General features: G+C 41.5%; 2 protein-coding genes across 3 annotated transcripts in view; both read right to left on the bottom strand.

Moving 5' to 3' along the window:
- Positions 1-295: 295 nt before the first annotated feature.
- LOC311060163 (protein regulator of cytokinesis 1-like) lies at positions 296-6884 on the bottom strand (the record flags this gene model as incomplete). The annotated part of the gene is made up of 14 exons (XM_084078293.1): positions 296-352; positions 598-744; positions 1338-1454; positions 1817-1948; positions 2029-2175; positions 2800-2895; positions 3233-3369; positions 4091-4238; positions 4360-4509; positions 4757-4927; positions 5502-5735; positions 5822-5944; positions 6038-6170; positions 6880-6884. The coding sequence occupies 14 exons, from the start codon at positions 6882-6884 to the stop codon at positions 296-298; spliced, it is 1797 nt and encodes a 598-aa protein (XP_083934419.1).
- Positions 6885-8774: 1890 nt separating this feature from the next.
- Positions 8775-18907, bottom strand: part of myo15b (myosin XVB) — a 36962-nt gene continuing 26829 nt past the window's right edge. Inside the window, exons 44-66 of one of the 2 annotated variants that reach the window (XM_084078874.1) lie at positions 18550-18835; positions 18038-18144; positions 17798-17857; positions 17622-17697; positions 17172-17290; positions 16502-16617; positions 16265-16406; positions 16001-16112; positions 15324-15594; positions 13961-14024; positions 13790-13862; positions 13595-13671; positions 13411-13487; positions 13107-13237; positions 12524-12618; positions 12320-12397; positions 12122-12218; positions 11704-11849; positions 11272-11396; positions 11029-11162; positions 10744-10877; positions 10372-10512; positions 8775-9719 (exon numbers count right to left, since the gene is read on the bottom strand). In XM_084078874.1, the coding sequence (XP_083935000.1) occupies positions 9633-9719; positions 10372-10512; positions 10744-10877; positions 11029-11162; positions 11272-11396; positions 11704-11849; positions 12122-12218; positions 12320-12397; positions 12524-12618; positions 13107-13237; positions 13411-13487; positions 13595-13671; positions 13790-13862; positions 13961-14024; positions 15324-15594; positions 16001-16112; positions 16265-16406; positions 16502-16617; positions 17172-17290; positions 17622-17697; positions 17798-17857; positions 18038-18144; positions 18550-18835 (2748 nt within the window). In that variant the 3' untranslated portion in view covers positions 8775-9632. Of the gene's footprint in view, positions 9720-10371; positions 10513-10743; positions 10878-11028; positions 11163-11271; positions 11397-11703; positions 11850-12121; positions 12219-12319; positions 12398-12523; positions 12619-13106; positions 13238-13410; positions 13488-13594; positions 13672-13789; positions 13863-13960; positions 14025-15323; positions 15595-16000; positions 16113-16264; positions 16407-16501; positions 16618-17171; positions 17291-17621; positions 17698-17797; positions 17858-18037; positions 18145-18549; positions 18842-18907 lie in introns of both variants that reach the window. The other variant, XM_084078873.1, reaches the window with a different exon arrangement.

Genomic DNA, 18907 nt, shown 5'->3' with positions numbered 1-18907 from the left:
TTTATGGTAGACTATACTATTATTTTTTTATTGACCTTTAAAATCAGGGAAGCCAAGAATTCACCTTTAGTTAAGACCTCAAGACTTAAACAATAAGGTTATGGCATTCAAGGTCTGTGGTTTAAACACAATACCTTTTATTGCAGATGAGATAAAACACCCAACATGTTGCTCTTCTATAAGAAGAGGGAATTTTAATTTCCTTGTGGTGTTTTGAGATCAACCCAGGACTTACTTTGAATGACTAAAAGGTTTTAACCCATCTGCATGGTATACAATATGACCAGCAAATCTATCAGTGGTTGGAGGTGGTCGTCTCCCTACTCTTCCATTGAGGCATCTCGACTATGGTCTGGTGTAGGACACCTACAGGTTCACAATGTCAATAACCAATTTGACACCAATGGCACACTGCCATATTTAAGCTGGCAGAGGAGAGAGTTAAACATAAACCTACAGATTTGTAGCTTTGTCAGTAAACAAATACATCACAGACAGTGCAAGATTCAGATTTTTTTAGCTGCCGCCTACTTTTGCAGAAAGGTCTGGTCAATTAAAAAGCCTAGTAGACGGGAGGGTGTACAGTCAAAGACTTACCGCAAATTCTGAATAGCTTCCGGCAGATGAGCTTGGGCTGAAGGGGCCATTTGGGGTTCTATTGACGTGGGGAGGGGTTCTATTGACGTTCTCATTGTTTTTGTCCAGTGCACGAGGAGGCTTCCCCAGTCCATGGGGTTTCTCGCCCTGGGAGGAACAAAGAGTTAATATTTGCTTTCAACCAAAACGGAGCTACAGTAGGTGTGATGATATTTAGGGCCCAATCACCAATGTACCCATGATATTTAAACCTCCTTAAAAAAAAACCAATTCCAACTTTTTCTAATCATGTTTCCATATAGGGGACCTCACCAATACCAATTAAGGGAGGAAAATAAAATATCTAAATAATTGGCAAACTATTTCCATTTATATCCAGGAAAGATGCAGTTGAATTAAAAAAAAAAAAAAGTGTGAAGTGTGGTCATCACAGTGGTCATCACAGTGATGGAAGCTCACTTAATTATTATTATTTTTTTTAAGTGCATAGTCCTATTTTTTGGTTATTAATTTCATCATGTGTCTCGCTAGCCAATCACAGTGCTGAATAGAGTCAGCGGGTCAATGGGGTGTACAATGGGTGGCCAATCACAGTGCAGGGTTGGGGTACAATGGGTGGCCAATCACAGTGCAGCATTTGTCAATGTCCCAACCTCACATATAGGGGTGGCTACACCGCCCAAAAAATATCTTAAATAGCTTTCAAATAAAACCATGGCAGGAGATCAGTATGAACATACCTGGCTAGAAGACCGTGTAGTCTTGGTTAGGTCATGGAGTGTCATCTTACAGCTACCTTTACCAAAGCCTGAACTGTGGGTGGCGTTGGGTGTGGAGAGTGTTGGGGAGCTGGTGGACTGTGGAATGAAAGGTGGTGTACAGTCACGTGCAGAATGATTTTATAATGAACTAGGGCTACAACAGTTTTCTTAGGTTATTCTATTGATTAATCGAGAATTTCTGTATAAATATAATGTTATACATCAGCAAATATAAAAATGTAATTTTGAATAATCTAATAAATAGATTAGTCTGATTAACTAATTAAGCCCAATTTCATACTGCACCGTACAAGCCCACAAATAGCGATCGAAAAGCTCAATGATTGCTACTGTATTTAAAGTAAAGATTTCTTTTAATAGATTAGATTTCAATTGCTTAGTTCGATTAACTGTTACAACCCTATGATGAAGCACAACAACCCTGCACAGCATCTTACCTTTGTCATTTTGGCAGGTGAGGAGCTGGCCTTTAGCAAGGTGGAAGTGGCTATTGGTCGCTTCTTGGCTGGGGTCAGTCTTGTAGTGCCGAAGCGCATCTCCTCTTCCTTTTGCTTGATCTTCTTCTGTTGCTGTTAAAAAAGGAAGACATTTTGAAAACTGTTTCCAAATGAGATGAGACTTGATTTTTTTAAAATCCAGAGTCGTTTACCCTCTCCATCTTTTCCAGCTCTTTCTCTGTCTGGAGGTTGTTCCACTGCGTTTCCATGTACTCTATCAACTGCTGCCCGTTGACTAAGAATTTCCTGTCGTGCTCCTGTTGCCATGCCTCAACCTGAGCCTTGAGGGTCTTCTCTAGCTGGAGATGAAACAGGACATTGTTGACACCAAACCGGGTCCCATTTTTTTAACACCACCACCAATGCATAATGTCTGATCACACTTAAGTCTTTGTGTCTTTAAACTTAACTACTTAAACCCTATATACCTCGTTTTAAGACAAAATGGTCAAACTAAAAGCTCACAATAGGTTACATGAGCTTGTAGATCTGCCATTTTTAAATGCAAATAAATGATGTCAGCTATAATGACATGCTCCAAATAGAGATGCCAGGGTTAAACAAGCTTGCAGTTGATGACCATATGCACTGGCCTGTTGAACCAAGATCATACAGTACAGGCTTTAAAGAGCACCACCTACTGGCCAGCGTCAACTAATGCACCAACCATACAGTAGGCAGTAGCTTCCCAAACCTTCAGTTTGTTGTGGGAGATGCAAGGAGAGTTTTTTAATGGCTTGTAGTCTAGGCATAGCTGACACATGCCGAATGACAATTACAAAATCAAAACAAGTGGGCTTCTTTGAGCTTCATTTGAATACCAACTGTTCTAGGTTTCGGTTAGCATTTTGTCATCAGGCAAGCGTGCAGACAATTTCATCTTCCCTGTGCCAATAGAAAACATTTAAAGATAATCTGCTCACCTTGGACAGCCCTTTCTGTACATCTGACCTGTGCTTCTGTTCTTTAAGAAGGTTCCCTCCTCGATTGTTTAATCTGGAGGGATCATTGGCCTTTTTCTGAGGTGGAAGAATGTGCATACAAGGAGTCGTTACTAAACTCAAATTATCTGAAAAACTAATTTCCTTATTGAATGTTACCAGACATTCAGACGAAGGTTTTGAATTTAAAATTGGTCATATTGCATAGGCCATGGTTTTTCCCAAATCAAATATTAATTTGAAAATAAAGTTATACCTTTTTCATGTTGGCTCTTAATCAATAAGAGTGGGTGACATGATTTTGCCCAATTGTAAAACAATTGGGAAAAGAAAAACAAATATAAAGATGTTGTATAGTCAACACAATGTCTCCGCAGATCTTTCCAGCTACGATGAAGACATACAGAGTACTCACATCAAGCTCCACAAACAGTTGCCAGTTTTCTTGCCACCGTGTGACTCCCTCAAACAGCACTCTGTGGTCCTCATAGTACTTCTTGAGAATCGCCACCTCCTGTTCGTGCAGGCTGAGAAGCTCCTCTGTGAAGTGGTCTTGAGAAAGATGCATTGTCATTGCTTTGAGACAATTCTGAAAAAGGCTGAATTGTGGGTATTCTAAGCATGCTCCTTTGTTCAACAATTTTATTAAACACATGAACCCTAGCGTCCCGATTCTGGGATGAACATTTGACGAAAACAGCAGATCTACAAGTTCAGTTGCAACCCATTGTGAGCTTATAGATCTGCCATTTTCAACTAATATTTTCTGAAGAGGAAAAAAGGAGGTGGTTTAAGTGGCGGAGTGAGTCTGCAGTTCTAAATGCAATGGGGAATTTGGCCAACCTTTTATTCTTCAAAAGCAAAAGCATGTGTACGTTATTTTATACGAGGAGCAGATTCAAGTATTTCCAAGACTGGCATGAATAATGCTTAATTTAAGAGTGACTCATTCTGATTATCAATTAGGGCTGCAACTTGGCGAATATTCAACCATTAATAGAATTTTAGTTTGAGTTTTAATATATCAATAAATATTATAATTATTTTATACTTTTGTGTAGTGCGAAAATAGCCGATCTACAAGCTCATGCGTTGTGAACTTGTGGATCAGCTATTTACACTATGAATTTCTTTTTAATGTTTTCACCTATGACATCGAGACGATTATTATTTGATAAATGATCAACTATTTTCTTTATAATCGATTAACTGTTGCACTCCTGTTAACAACCACATATATACCAAAGCAGATGGTGTCAGGTCAGCCACTCACCATCGTAATAGGCAGTGAAGGCTTGTCGCTGTTCCTGGCTGTAGAAACACTTGTCCCACAACAGGACAACCTCAGCTCTGATGACCTCAGTGAAGGATTTCATGCTCTTCAACTTGAGAACCTCCATGCGCTGGAGCTCCTCTTTGAGCTGGTCAGACAACACACACGACAGGCAATGACGTTCAGTTTCCCTCAATTCCCCAATCACCTTGGTGTGGTGGCAATCTTGATCAGTAAATGTTACAATGACACAAACAAAAAGGTCTTACTGCCCCTCGATTCCTCATCTTGGAATTGACCATGTGGTCAGACATGGCCTCCCTCTCCTCCTGAGAAATGTGCAGTCTCTCCCACAGGTCCTGGATCTTGGCACGAATTGTAGAACAATACTGTTCATTCTGCAGCTTTGCTTCTTCCATCTGGTGGAAGAATAAAAAAGGATGGGGTGAATTTGAACCATGGCCAACTTGTCAAATAGTTTTCACTTGATTCGGTCCGTTTCATCACAACTTAACGACATTAACCCTACAGATCACATTGCATTCTTGTAGATTGGCCATCTTAGAAAGAGATTTGGTTTAGACTAGAGAAAAGAAAAAGTGGACAAGCATAGAATCTTGGGGGACTCCAGTCAACTGGTGGGTAAAGTGTAACTGAAGCCTTTACCTGACCGAGGTAGAGTTTGAGGCTGTCGAGGTTGTTGATGGACAGGCAGAAATACTCCTCATCCGCACATAACACCTGCTTCTGGAAACTTGTTTCAGGGACAAACTCCAGATCATCCATACACGAAATGACCCGCTTCTTCATGCCGATGAACTCCTCGAGCCTACGCTCCTGAAAAAGCAGACAGAAAGCAGGAATGCCGTTTAGTTTCTGTGATTAAAATGTATAGGGTTGAGTACTCTTGAGTAAGGAGGGGCATTTCTACAACATGAAGAATCCAGGCAGTCAAAAAGAAAAGGTTCTGATTGGCAGCCATTTCATAGTAAAACGCAACTAGACCCATTTTAGCTCCAATGTGACTCAAATGAATAGCTTTCATACATGCACTTCTTACATTTGTGATGATCACACTGCTATCCATGCTCAGACCTTAAGCGTGACTCCAAATGTACAGGCAGTGAGGTTCAGTTGATTCGAGTTTGACATTACAAGCTCTTGTCAATTACTAAACAGTTAAAATCTGCACTATGGTCAGTGACAAATGTCTACTAACACAGTATTTTGAAAAAGGTGGCCACATTGACAAATAAAAAACAATTAAGGAGTTAAAAATAACAACAATTAAAAATAATTAAGGAGAACATTTTTGTTCTCCTTACTACCATGCTTCAGAAAAGTTGCCATATGTCAGAAACTGAGCATCATCTACAGAGCTTGCAAAACATAAAAACGCCATGCATTAAACCTTCTCTTTGGCCAGGTTGTCCAGGTAGGAGCGGTAGTCCTGTAGCTGCTCCACGGACGGTACATCGTCATGGCTGATGGCGTAGGGGGAACAACACATCAAGTCACACAGCTTACGGTCTTTAGACACGAGCCCACCAAGCTCTTCCATTCTGTGACTCTTCTGTCGCCGCAAATCCTCCACACATGAGCGAGTTGCCTTCTCCAGCTCTAGCATGGTACCTCCCCTTTCTGCCTAAAATCACATGTTGACAGAGTTTTACCAAGGTTTTTAATGGACTTCCTAAAACAAATGAATGATGTACAAACATGGGAACGTACCTCAAAAGGGGGCAGATTAAGTTTTTTGCCCAGCATGTCGATTTCCTGCTGAAACAATGCTATGTTTGCCGCCATTCTTTTCTTCATATTCTCTTCCTCCTCAATCATCCTGTCCAGCAATTCCTTAAGTACAAGTTAACAGAATGTTTATCAGCTATCCAGTTACTCGAGGGCAAAAACCGATGGCAGACTTTTTCCAGATGACGTGGAACTCACTTTAATGTGTTTAGACACAATGTGTGTTCTCTGCACACGCTGTTCTTCTAGAATGCCTACATCCTCCCAAATGTCCTTCAGTCTAAGCAAGGCCCTGCTGAGGTAGGTCACTGCCTCCTCTGCATGGACTTCACTGGCATGAAAGAAGGTGAGGTCAAGTTAGAGATCGGATGTGCAAGTGTAACTAGTCTAGTTCGATAGGCTAACAGATCTGGAGTGGACTGAAAGAGCTTGGTTAAAAAAAAAAAGGTAGGGCAAGTGATTTTCTTTGGTTAGAATAAGTGTTAAATAGCTCTATATTCTGATAGTACTCATTGTTGCTATAGAGTGTTTGTTCAGTAACAGGAGTCTCCATGTCTCTCCAGCGCTTTAACAGAAAATGCATTTTTAATAAAAACACTTTGTTTTAACCAAAAACCTATCACTTACCCTACCTTTAAAGCAAAAAACAAATTTAGTATCAAACAGTAAAAAATAAATTATATCCTGTAGTTGGACAGTTTCGATCTTATTTGAGTTATTTTCTTCCATGTTCACCTAATAAGTTTGCAGTAACTTTTTCTATTGTCCCAACAGGCCAAGTTAAAGTAGGCAAAGTTGTGGGAGAAGCAAGTTAAGACCAAGGCTCTGGTTAAGAAAGACTATAATATAAATCAACAAAACTCATCTACAGTAGCAGCTGAGCTAACGTTTATGAGTCCAAGTCACATCACTACACTTACGAGTTAAGGGCAGAGCGTGATTTTTTTTGTTTTGTTTTTTGTTATTGTTAAAAATGTTAAAGCTCTATTCTGATAGTTATCATTACTGTTAGTTCAGTAACAGCAGGGGTCACGACTCACCCCATCTCTGACTGCAATAAACAAATACATTTTCAGGTGGGTTGCCAATTTCAGCAAAGGAGAAAGTAGCCTACTATAATCCTAATCCTGGCCAAGTAAGGAGTAGCTCCTAATTTAGCCAGGATTAGGACGCTAATGAAAATGTTAACGTTTTAAATTAACAGAACATCGCCTTTTCACATCATAAAAATGCCTACTAACCTTCTCCTAATACTCATGGTCACGACACGAAATAACCTGATTGTGGCGTGCAGTGAGTGCAGACAAGACGTGCAGTGGGTGAGTGCTGCGTGTCGTGGGTTTTTGTAATGTTGCGCTGAACGACGATTTATGGACTGAAGCAGTTGCGTTACAAGGCTGAGGCTCTCACAGGTGTTTGTTATTGGTGTCATTTAGAAGCATCTGAATGGTTTAGCCTGAAGCCTGGGATCAATACCATTTTCTGATTAATCTGATCCGGTCGGAGCGGAAATAACTTTACGTCATCAGGTGGCCGGAACCCATGACCGGAACCTTCAGTGCCGTGCACCTCCAAAATGATTCCCCTAGTTTAACATTTTGTTTAGTTTGGTATAATGGTTTCGTTTCTTTTGGTATAATACTCATTTGGTATGTCCATCTTGTGGACGATAAGATAAGAAGATAAGATAAGATAGAGAGATAGATAGATAGATAGATAGAAATGTGCTAAGGCCCTAAAACAGAGGTCTTCAACAGGGGGTCCGGGACCCCTAGGGGGTCCTCAGAGTTACTACAGGGGGTCCCCCAAATCTTTGTGTGATATGACCTTTTTTACATTAACCACTTGAACTCTAGCATCCCTTTTATGAGGAGAACTTTAGCCAAAAATAGCAGATCTACAAGCTCACAACGCCTCGCAGCGCGAGGCGTTGTGAGCTTGTAGATCTGCTATTTTTGGCAAGGAGTTATAGGTGTAGAAGGAAAAACAAGCAGACCAAGTTAAAAAAACAAAAGAGTTTAATCTACAACACAATGTTATACAACGAGGGGGTCCCTGCTTCATCTCTCTCAGCTAGGGGGTCCTTGGCATGAAAACGTTGAAGACCCCTGCCGTAAAAGATAATTCAACATTCATTTTATCAACTGTAATATGTTTGACTCTTACATAATAATGTAAGACTATGTATAAGACTATAAACAAATTCATTTACTGCAAGGGCCAGGAGTCACAGGAGAGTTTTGTGCATAGTTGGAAACCTCACACATAGCTCCAGATTGTACACATACAGTATCCCTGACCTGACTCTTCCATTTCAAGGAAGCTGGAGGACAGCTTGATAAATGCAATACTGACTCAGAAGTTTCTCCTGTTTGAGGTGAATTGTAGTAATGGCTGCTGTGCATCATGAATTGTCATGAACTCATCTACAGGTATATAGCTGGTATTTTGTCTCATTTCACAGGACAGATTATGACCATGATCTTGGCCAACATGCATGGATTTGCAGGAAGAGATGAATCGCAGAAACAGCAGATATGTCCATTTTGAGAACTGTTTTATTAGTCTTTGGGTGCATGCACTTCCCACTTAAATATGTCTCCCAGTTATACAGTATCTCTGACATGTTATTTCCTTTAAGCAACACATGCCTACGATCCTCATGCAGGGCCTGTCTGTTCCTAAATCCTGGTCTCATAACCAACGGTGACCAGACTTTTGCTCTCATGGTTCTTCAGCCCTGGAGCACCCTGCATGATAATCTTAGACTAGCAAACTCAGTACCGTCTTTTAAATCACTTCTCAAAACGTACTTTTACAACCAAATTATGTTTTTTATTTTCCTGTTTCGTCATCATCTTGATCTTCTTCCAAAAGTCACCATCTTTATCATCTTCATTATCTTCTCATAGTTATCTTCTTTCTATCACTTGCTTGGACCTCATTCATTGACACTTGCTGCTATATTTTATTTGAATATTTGTTTTGTTTTATTTTGTTGTGATTTACTGCTGTGACCAACCTAACTGACTGATATGATCAGTGCTGAATAAAACATATGAATGTCTGCAGCTTTGCCAAGTCAAGTCAATTGTATTTGTAAAGCATGTAAAAAAAACAACAACAACATTTGTTTTGAATTAAAATGGTTTGAAATAAATTGTTTGCAAGGTAGAATTGCAGTTCTTGGAAGAATATAGGAGACTTTCCTATTAGCAAACGTTTACACTCATTCAGACCCTTTGAGAGAAAGCATAGGAACAACTGAAACATATTTTAAAATATTGATTATATTTATATCATAACTCCTCCTGTATTACCTTTTTTAGACAAACATACATTTCCATAATATACATAAAATCATAATATACATAATCACAAAGTATTTCAACTGGCATGACATAAACTAATTTAATACACATGGAATGTTTTATTTAAATTTGATCATATTAAACAAAAATATTAAATATTAAAATATATTAAAAACAAACAATAATAATCAATAATGAATTGACTTCTGTGTGTTTATACATGTGCATATGTACAGTATGTATGCACATGCATGTAAATTGATTTTAAATTGAACTGATTTCCACAATCGGCTAAAGTATACCTGTAAATACACACTTGATCCAGTTTCATCAAACTATATAAAAGAAAAACTAATAAACGGGTAGAAAGTAATAGTTTCTTCCTGTTACACAAGTCAATGATTAACAGTGAATTAATTCCTTCCTTTCCTTCCGTGCGTGCGTGCGTGTGTGCGTGCGTGCGTGCGTGCACACAGACGTGTCTACTGTCGACTTGAGATGGAGCTGTTGATAGATGGCCGGATCAGCTCTTCCATAATTACAGCAAGGATGTGGCACAGTGCCTTGGCCTTAGGGAGGGAGAGAGAGAGAGAGAGAGAGAGAGAGAGAGAGAGAGAGAGAGAGAGAGAGAGAGAGAGAGAGAGAGAGAGAGAGAGAGAGAGAGAGAGAGAGAGAGAGAGAGAGAGAGAGAGAGAGAGAGAGAGAGAGAGAGAGAGAGAGAGAGAGAGAGAGAGAGAGAGAGAGAGAGAGAGAGAGAGACAGAGACAGAGACAGACAGAAAGAGAGACAGATCTGATCCTATGCTGCAGAACTGAAACAGGAGTCGAAGGCACAAATCCCATGGATGGTGCAGTTACTTGACATTTCAATTTGTGAAAAGTTGTAGGCCAATATGACTACTCTGATGACTGTGCTCACTGTTTACCAGGTACGTATGAGGTCAGGAAAAGGATGAGTGCAAGCATTGAGACTGGTACAAGCTGTGCTATCACTTTCATGATGTAATTTCACACACTTAATAATCTTGGCAATTGCATCTTGAGGCAATTGATTATTGCCTCAAGATGCAATTGATTATTGCCTCACGATGGAGTATTCTTTTCTGCTGGTCCTTGGGGTTTATTTGTTTGTTTGGCATACTTACAAAACATGTGTAATTTTTAACTGACAGTTCCACATAATGTAATACAAAGTCATTCCCATTGTTGATGGAGTCCTTACCTGTTTGACATGAATGGTGATTTTTCTAGGACGGCCTGGATTGCCATAATTGATCTCCACTGCTGGCACTTTGCTTAGCTTCTTAGGGCGAATTGTACGCATGGACTGCACTTCCACCAGTGGAATCACAAATGTCCTCTCCTGCAATCAAAGGAAATAACAACACATCACAGTGTGTCTGTGGCATACAGTAAAAATATGTGCTCTCAGCTCTCCCAGTCCCAACAATTTGTTTAGAAACTGTAGAATTTTGTGGTTAAGGGACTGTTTTTTTCCCAGTCTATACTGCAACTGTCCCTTTAGTTTAAGCTGTTGCTTTTTCTAAGCTGTGCAGAGACTGATTTGGCAGTAATTAGATGTCGCTTAAATTACCTGTGTTTTTGGGTGGCAGAATAGCACCCCTTCCTGGTTGATGGCCACTAAACAGGGTGAGGGACAGCCGCGCTGGCTGACCTTCTGAGCCAGGAAGATACTGGAGCCAAACAAAGGCGTGGAGCTGAGAAACTCTGGAGGACAGTGAACAGAGACACATCTCACACCTGATCATCAACTCTAATTGTCTGATTTAGAATTTAATAAAATAGAACAGAACGGAATCGAGCAGAGCAGAGCAGAGCAGAGCAGAGCAGAACAGAACAGACAGGAAAGGAAACGCACCAACAAATCGTATTTTGGCATCTTGAGGGGTGAGGGATTGCATGGCAGCCAGCTGGCCCAAAGAGAAGGAGTGAATCTCCTCAAGGTTGCTTTTGATGCCATCCTGTTGTGGGAGGTACTGCTTTAACTCGGGCCTTTAGTGGGAGTTAAAGAGAGGAGAGAAAATATAACCGGGAAATTCCGATGCCTCAGAGATTATTATATAAGGTAAAGTATTTGAATTCTAAAATGTGTACGACTTACAATGATAGCATGTTAGACAGTCCCTGAGCCAGGTGCTGCAGGGCTGACAGCTCTGCCATCTGCTGGACCAAGGAGGAGCCACTGCCAGGCAACAGCAAATTCCCATCCAGGTAGTCACCTAGCACCTACACACACACACACACACACACACACACACACACACACACACACACACACACACACACACACACACACACACACACACACACACACACACACACACACACACACACACACACACACACACACACACACACACACACACACACACACACACACACACACACACACACAGGTTAGTAGATTAGTACAGTTTCTATCTCTGTTAATCACCAGTGGGGTGTGTGTGTGTGTGTGTGCGTGCGTGCGTGCGTGCGTGCGTGTGTGTGTGTGTGTGTGTGGGGGGGGGGGGGGGGGGGGGGGGGGTTGCACCTGTTGGTAGTGGAACTCGACATAGAGTTCACTGCAGAAGGAGAGAGGCTGCTTCCATATGACTCGGCTTAACGACAAGATGACAGAGGTGTCATCCAGGAAGTCAAACAGATACTCCTCTGGGTGGAGAGGACGTACCGTTCCATCTGACAAGAGGACAGGAGGGAAAGAGAGGTGGATTTATCTTTTTTTTTGTCACAGTTTTGGCTGTGATTCCTCGTGGCATAATGTTGTCACAATTTGTAATGTATTACATTTCATTAATATTAGCACCTTTAAAAACATGAGTTCGCAAAGTGATTTGACATTCAAAATAAAAAGCAGGATTAAGAGGAAAGAATAAAAGATGAAAGACATTAAAGACAATAAATGCTAAAATAAATACAAGGAGGTCAAATTATTCCTCAGAGATGTTTACCGTGGGGCCAGCTAACATGGATGGAGAACTCTCTGACTTCTGCAGGATGTGAGACCCCCATCTCCGTACAGAACTCTGCCACCACTTCCCCTGCCACCTGTGCAGAAACAGTTATTCGCGTTAATTTGAGACCATGAAATCGTCTTTATAGAGGTGGGGATGACAAGCAAAATAACACAACAGATTAATCAATCTTACACTGAAACTCTCTATCTTGATGGGGAAATCCACACCACCTGGTAGCTGAATGGCGATGTGGCGAGAACGTTTCCCCACCTGTGAGAGGATAGACAGACTCAAGGACCGTTCTGCTGTGTGCACTGACAACCATACAACATACTGAAGGTAAATGGGGTTGTAAGTTACAGAGGTGTATGTGCATGGATTTGCATTTCACTTTACCAGGAGGGCTTCCAACTCTGCTAGAGAGGGGACGGTACGACGACCTCCAAAATTCAGAGTGCGCTGCAGGTTGTCTTGACACATTTTGGCTAATTCTGAAGGCATATAAATATAAATTAGTATGTGTGTGTGTGTGTGTGTGTGTGTGTGTGTGTGTGTGTGTGTGTGTGTGTGTGTGTGTGTGTGTGTGTGTGTGTGTGTGCGTGTGTGTGTGTGCGTGCGTGTGCACACGTTCGCATGTGTATGTGTATGCACGCATGCATGTAGATGCGTGCATGTGTGATTTGCAAATGCAATGTGCTATGTGTATGTGTGTGCTATGTGGGTGTGATCGCTTAGTGCCAGACAGTGAAAACCAATATTGCCACAGAATAAGTAAATCATTTATAAAACTTAACCATGAATGAGTCAATAATTTTATATGAATAATAAATGTAAGATAGATTTTGACATCTATGCACATCAAACAATAATGGTTGTTTTTGATCAACTTACTTGATCAATTCAATAGCCCAATCTAATCACCTGGTAGATCAAAAAGAGGTGGTTGCCCACCCCTAATGTGCAGTATCTGTGTGCGTACCTTGGTACGAGTGTGTGGGGTCATGAGCGATGTCTCGTAGATGTCGTTTGACATACGGATGCAGGATGTTGGAACAGGGGAAGAAGCCTGTCACCAGGTTCAACAGACGCCAACCCAGGGTACAACGCTCCCTGTGGACACGGGAACCAGAATCACTACAGTTCACTTTTGTGTGAAGCTTCATTTGGTCTCATTCTACATGAACCCACAGTCAAATCCTGAGTGTTAATTGTAGTAACTATTTTTCTTACACGCTATGATCACAAATGTATAATATTCCACAAAATACATGAAACGTGCTCACTTGACATGGTGTTTTGTTGTCTGCTTGATAATCTGGCAGTAGATTTCATCTCTCAGTGCCTCTTTCTCCTTCCCTAGCTAATAGAGAGGAAAAACAGAAACACATCAACAGATTCAAATCCCAAATGAATTGTCTTTCAATTCCAATTCAGCTCAGTGACATTCTTGAAAGAGCAAACACAGACCTGTAAGAAGTAGAGCAAACAGCCTTCCTGAGTGAGGTCTTCCTGCATTGGCATATCACCCGTGAATTGCATCAACCCTGGAGAGAGAGAGAGAGGGGAATGTGAAGATTAGGCGATAAATTAGCCAACGGTAGAACTTAAAATAGGAGTAGTGATAATGTGGTTGCTACTGTAGATTAGTTTTAGGCAGCTCACCGCAGAAGGACTGGACAGCCAAGTCATTCATTTCGGGGTCATCGTAAAAGATGAGGGACTCTTCTAGGAGGACCTAAAGTGAAAAGAACACATAGATATTGTATTAGATGTGAAATGTGTGATGAGGGATGATGAAGGCTGAGGTTTGGTGTGCTGCCTTACAGTACGTACCCCTGTATGCTCAACCATCTCTGAAAAGTCCCATGAGCTAGGTGGTCCACCTGTTGCCTTCACTCTGTGATGTGAAGAGTTTCAGAAAATCATGACACAGCACTTGAACGTTTGCAACTCACATACCTTACTCAATCCGACCAGAACCAACTTGCTGACTTGTAATCATTGGGCCCGATTCATGAACCGTACTTACGAACAAATTTGTTCTTAGACCCACTTAAGAAGTTTTTAAAGAGATTTTGGCATTCACAAATGTTTTCTTAGCTGTGATTTGTTCTTAAGTTAAGAAGAAATCTACGCATACTAGAGAGCACTCTTAGGGTGGCCTTTGAGTTCTTAAGTGTGATATGTTTGTGCAAAAATAATTAATTCTCGAAGTTTCTTCAATTCGTTGTTGTATAATATAGGATTTAAATTACAATAATATTTTTATCATATCTTTAGAGCAAAAAAGGTTACAACGCGTCCCATTACTGGCAATTTTGAACTTGTAGATCGGCTATTTTCGAAATATTTTGATAAATCTTGAAAACATTTCGCTAGCAGAAAATATGTTCAGGTGGGGGTCTGCAGCCAAATGCATCTAACCCAAACAGACCCGGTTGAGTTGAAGCCCAAGCCCCATACCCACCCCATAACCCCCCACCCTACCCACCCTCATCGCCCCCCCATACCCCCACCCCCATATCCCGACATTCGCCACACCCCCATTTTCAAGTCCCCTTCCTACCTGAAAGCCCCCCTATAGCCTACCCACCCGTCACACCCATCCCCATACCCCCCACACCCCCCTACACCCCTCCTTGCACCACCATATCACCCACCACACCCCTATTTCCACCCCATTACATACCAAGCAGCTGCTACCTTAAAGACCCTCTATATCCACCCACCAGCTTTCAGTACTAAAATGTTTTATATCCACTACTAACGCTACTCCTGAACATGAAATATGGATAACATTTTTAACAGCTAATTTCAGCAAATTTACATTGATGTCGAGTGGTGATATGTTGATTAATGTGAGAGAAATAATAAAATACATTCATTAATTAAATAAAATAATTTGCTGTTCACTTCAGAAGTACCTCCACAGAAATACTTATCTATTTTTATGTTTGGAGTCTCGTTTTCCACCATCTTTAGGCTTTAGTTTAGGTATTCTTTACTTCATTCTCTCAACTTTATTTCTCTGTGTGATTTCCTGTGATTTCTGTGTGCAGCAATCACACACAGGTGTGACTGCAGGCAGAGCCTAAGAACATTTCATGAATCTGACTCGACTTCTCTTAGGAATTCACTTAGGAAGAAATTTAAGAAGACAATTTACGAATTTATTGCTGAATGAGGCCCATTGTACCTGAAGTATTTCATGGCAAAGTCAGCCATGGTGTACTGTTCATAGTCCAGCTCGGACCCCTGGACTGAGCCATCTCTGCTGTGCAAGCCTGAATCGGCACTGGGCGATGGCCTAGAGGTTGGAGGCCTGGCAGGCCGACCAGCTCGCATGCTTTTCCTCCGTTCATCTCTTCGGTCGAGGTGGACACAGTGGTAGTCTGGGGCGGCCGATGGCTGAGTGACGTCTTTGGGGAAAAGCCCTGAGCGCCCTCCAATGGTACCAAAACACCAGCCTGCAAGAGGGTAAAAAGTATATAAAATGAGTGAACATCAGCGAGTGGAACATCAGATATTATCTCCAGCATGGTTCCCAAACATGACGTCTTCAGAATGACACGCCAGTATTCAATATTGAAATCCTTGAGACACAAATAGCATGAATAATAGCAGCTTGTTTAAGCAACAGACTATAAGATGAAGGCAATTACTTCCTGGTTGAGTACATTAATGAATGTATTGAAATCAATGTAAGATCCATCTGGCACATGCACATAATATATAATATAGATTTTTCAAAACATCATGGCTGACATTTGATAGGATTTTCAAAAAGCTGAAGGCCTTCTGATACATTTGATGTGGAATTTTTATTATCTGTAATTAACACCTGCAAATCTGAACACCTTATGATGACCTCACCTGGCTGAAGTCCTTCTATTGGCAGCAGCTTGATGACATCACCCTTGCTAAAAGTGAGCAGGCTCTTGTCATCGGTCACATAGCTCTTCAGAGCAACCACGTGGCCTGAGTCCTGAATGGTGAGACATCATCTTAGGCAAGCTGAACAGTTGAAACCTCCATGCAATGGTACTTCCACATGCTCATTACTAGGTCAAGAAAAAATCCATGACGTGCCATGGTCAAAAGGGTCAATTCTGAACAGGTTGAGCGTGATGAAAATACCTTGATGAGTTCCCTGCTGAAGTGTTGGATCATAAAGGTGATCTGAGGTGCTCTGGAGGACTGCAGTTTCAGCTGTTCATTCTTCATTTCCAGTTCCACTGTGTCAGCCCCTCGAAGCTCCACAGACAGAAGCTCAGCAAAACTAAAACATACACGCAAATATGAGTTTATACTTGCATCCGACATCCACACAGGTGAATGTAACACTGTAAACAACAACGTTGTGCACCAACATACCTGTAGCTCTTTAGCAAATGGAGGTGTTTGGGGTTGATGCCTGATGCTCTGACAATCTTCAGCAAACGAATTCCACGATGAGAAATACCCAATACCTGAGCATCACCGCTATCGGTCTAAAACAAGAACATACTTAGCATATTGATGATTTTACAGATGTGGACATTGAATCTAGCCTGACACTCCGCCTGAATTCTCATTTCGTTTCACTCCATTATTCAGTCTGAAAGCCGTCTCAGTGCAGCCGTTTTCTGAGATGGGGCGTGGCCAAAGTGGGACTCTTTGGCGATTGGTTCATACTGGATTATCCCGATCCCGATTGGGTCGTTTAGATTTGCAAACGAGAAAACCCTGCCTTCTACAGCGTCACCAGACCTTGAATGCGAGGCTAGCAATTTCAGGGGCTGGAGCCAGGCTACATTGAATCTACATTTACTTGACTAATTGACTAATTTAGTGGAATATTTTACTAATAAAACAAACCACACAATCGGCTATGTGCATGACTGTAGTCCTGGGTTTCCCGAAGGTACCATACCAGTTTCCTGTTCTGGTTCATTTCCACATAGCTTTGTTTGATTGGCTCTGCAGCATATTTGACCATACACATATTAAGTTGTCATATGTTTTCGGCTGCGTGTGTGCAGAAATGCAAGATACCAGCGCTTACCTTCACAGGGAACAGGCGAGAAAAGTAGTTTTCCCAGTTATCTCGAGCAGCTATGACTATCCTCTTCTTCATATTGTCATCCTGGATGGTGCTTATTGTGGTCCCCACGTGGAAACTCGCTATAGAAGGCAAGCAGTGAATTAGATTATGATGTGTGATACTGCATCAATGGTAACATTTACAGACAACTATTTTCTACATGAATGAACAAACTGTGGCCCTTCATATTATTTCAAATCCATATCTTATATTAAAAGTTTAATTGGCTTAAGGAAGGAGCGGCATCTCGCATCGCATCATCGCACAACAGGTATTGCATAATCGAAGGGTCATGCGTTCCCAACGGGCATCACCCTAGTGAAGTCTACTGAAATCTGAACATATCTTTAGGGGACAATTGCTAGCCAATCACACCCAGTCATATCATGTTGTCTTCTGATGTTTTCTCACCCAGTAGATCTTTCATCTTTCTCTTCTCCTCCCTGGTGATCCTTAAACAGCTGTGGGAGTAGGTGTCCCTCATGATCTAAACACCACACAATGGGCATGAATGAATGAGCAGTGAATGAGTAGTAACTGGTGAATGTCTGGTGAAAAATTATGGAACGACCTTCACAATTACAAACCTGTTCACATAACAGATTGAGGATGTAGGGGCGGCTGAACTTCTCTTTGGGATAAAAAACCTGTACATACAAAAAATATATATTCACATATTTGTACATGATTGTGAAATATGTAATTATTCTTCTAAAAATACATGCAGTGATGCAGTTAGCAAAAACATTGTCTTGTGCATGTGATGTATGCAATGTACGTTTGTGTGTATCTCAATTTCTGTAAGTTATGCATATTGAGACGCTAACCTCTTTGCGTAGGAACAGTTTCCCAGGCATGGCTGCATAGGAGAAGGACACACTAGCAGAGAATCTGAACAGCTGAGAGCGAACGCCGTCCTCCTCGGACATGGGCTCTACACACCAGAACAGATTCTAAATTAATACTGTACTCGCAGCAACCCAAAACGTTTGTAATGAGGCTGTCTCGTTCTTTTTTCATCTGTCTGTATGTCATACGCACCTGAAGTTGTTCAAGCCACTCAACTAGCCACAACAGTGGTCAAATAATTACAGTGTTTAGAAAACAAATATGTGCTACAAAGTAACTAGGATAGCAGGTCCACGTCGACCTCACATCATTTATGTCAAAATATATGCTACAATAGGTTGCCTTTTTATGTCTGAAAAATGTATGAAATCTTTTTGAGTGAACCGATTTGTTTCTTTCTTTCAAATACCATTAGTGTACTATAAAGGCTTTTAATGAACTGGAGTGATATAACTATTTAATGACCGCTAGCTGGGGGACGGGCACCTACTGAGCTCAGGGGCGGCCATGGGGGGTGGGTCTGGGATGGTCTGAGGGATGGTCCGAGGGATGGGGTCTGGAGGTGGTGCTGGTGGGTTGTCTGGGGGGAGAGACGGGGGGTTCTGGGAGCGCTGGGACCCAAAGAGATCAGCCAGGGAGCGCTGCTTCTGTCTCATACTATGGGAGATGGAACGAGGACCCCTACTGGAGGCAGGAGAAGGTGGCGTAGGGGGTCTATCGGGCGGAGGCTGCTCCACCTTGGCTTTCACCGGACGATGCACTGGAGGAGGTGCCCACTGTTTCTGTAAGCAGTTAGCAGGGGAAGAAGAGAAAGTTTGAATGAAAGCCTTTGTTTTGCTCTTATATTG

The sequence above is a fragment of the Gymnoscopelus microlampas genome, assembly GCF_963454915.1.
Source record: "Gymnoscopelus microlampas genome assembly, chromosome: 14".
NCBI classification, from domain to species: Eukaryota; Metazoa; Chordata; class Actinopteri; order Myctophiformes; family Myctophidae; genus Gymnoscopelus; species Gymnoscopelus microlampas.
This window is presented reverse-complemented; position numbering and strand designations above follow the sequence as displayed.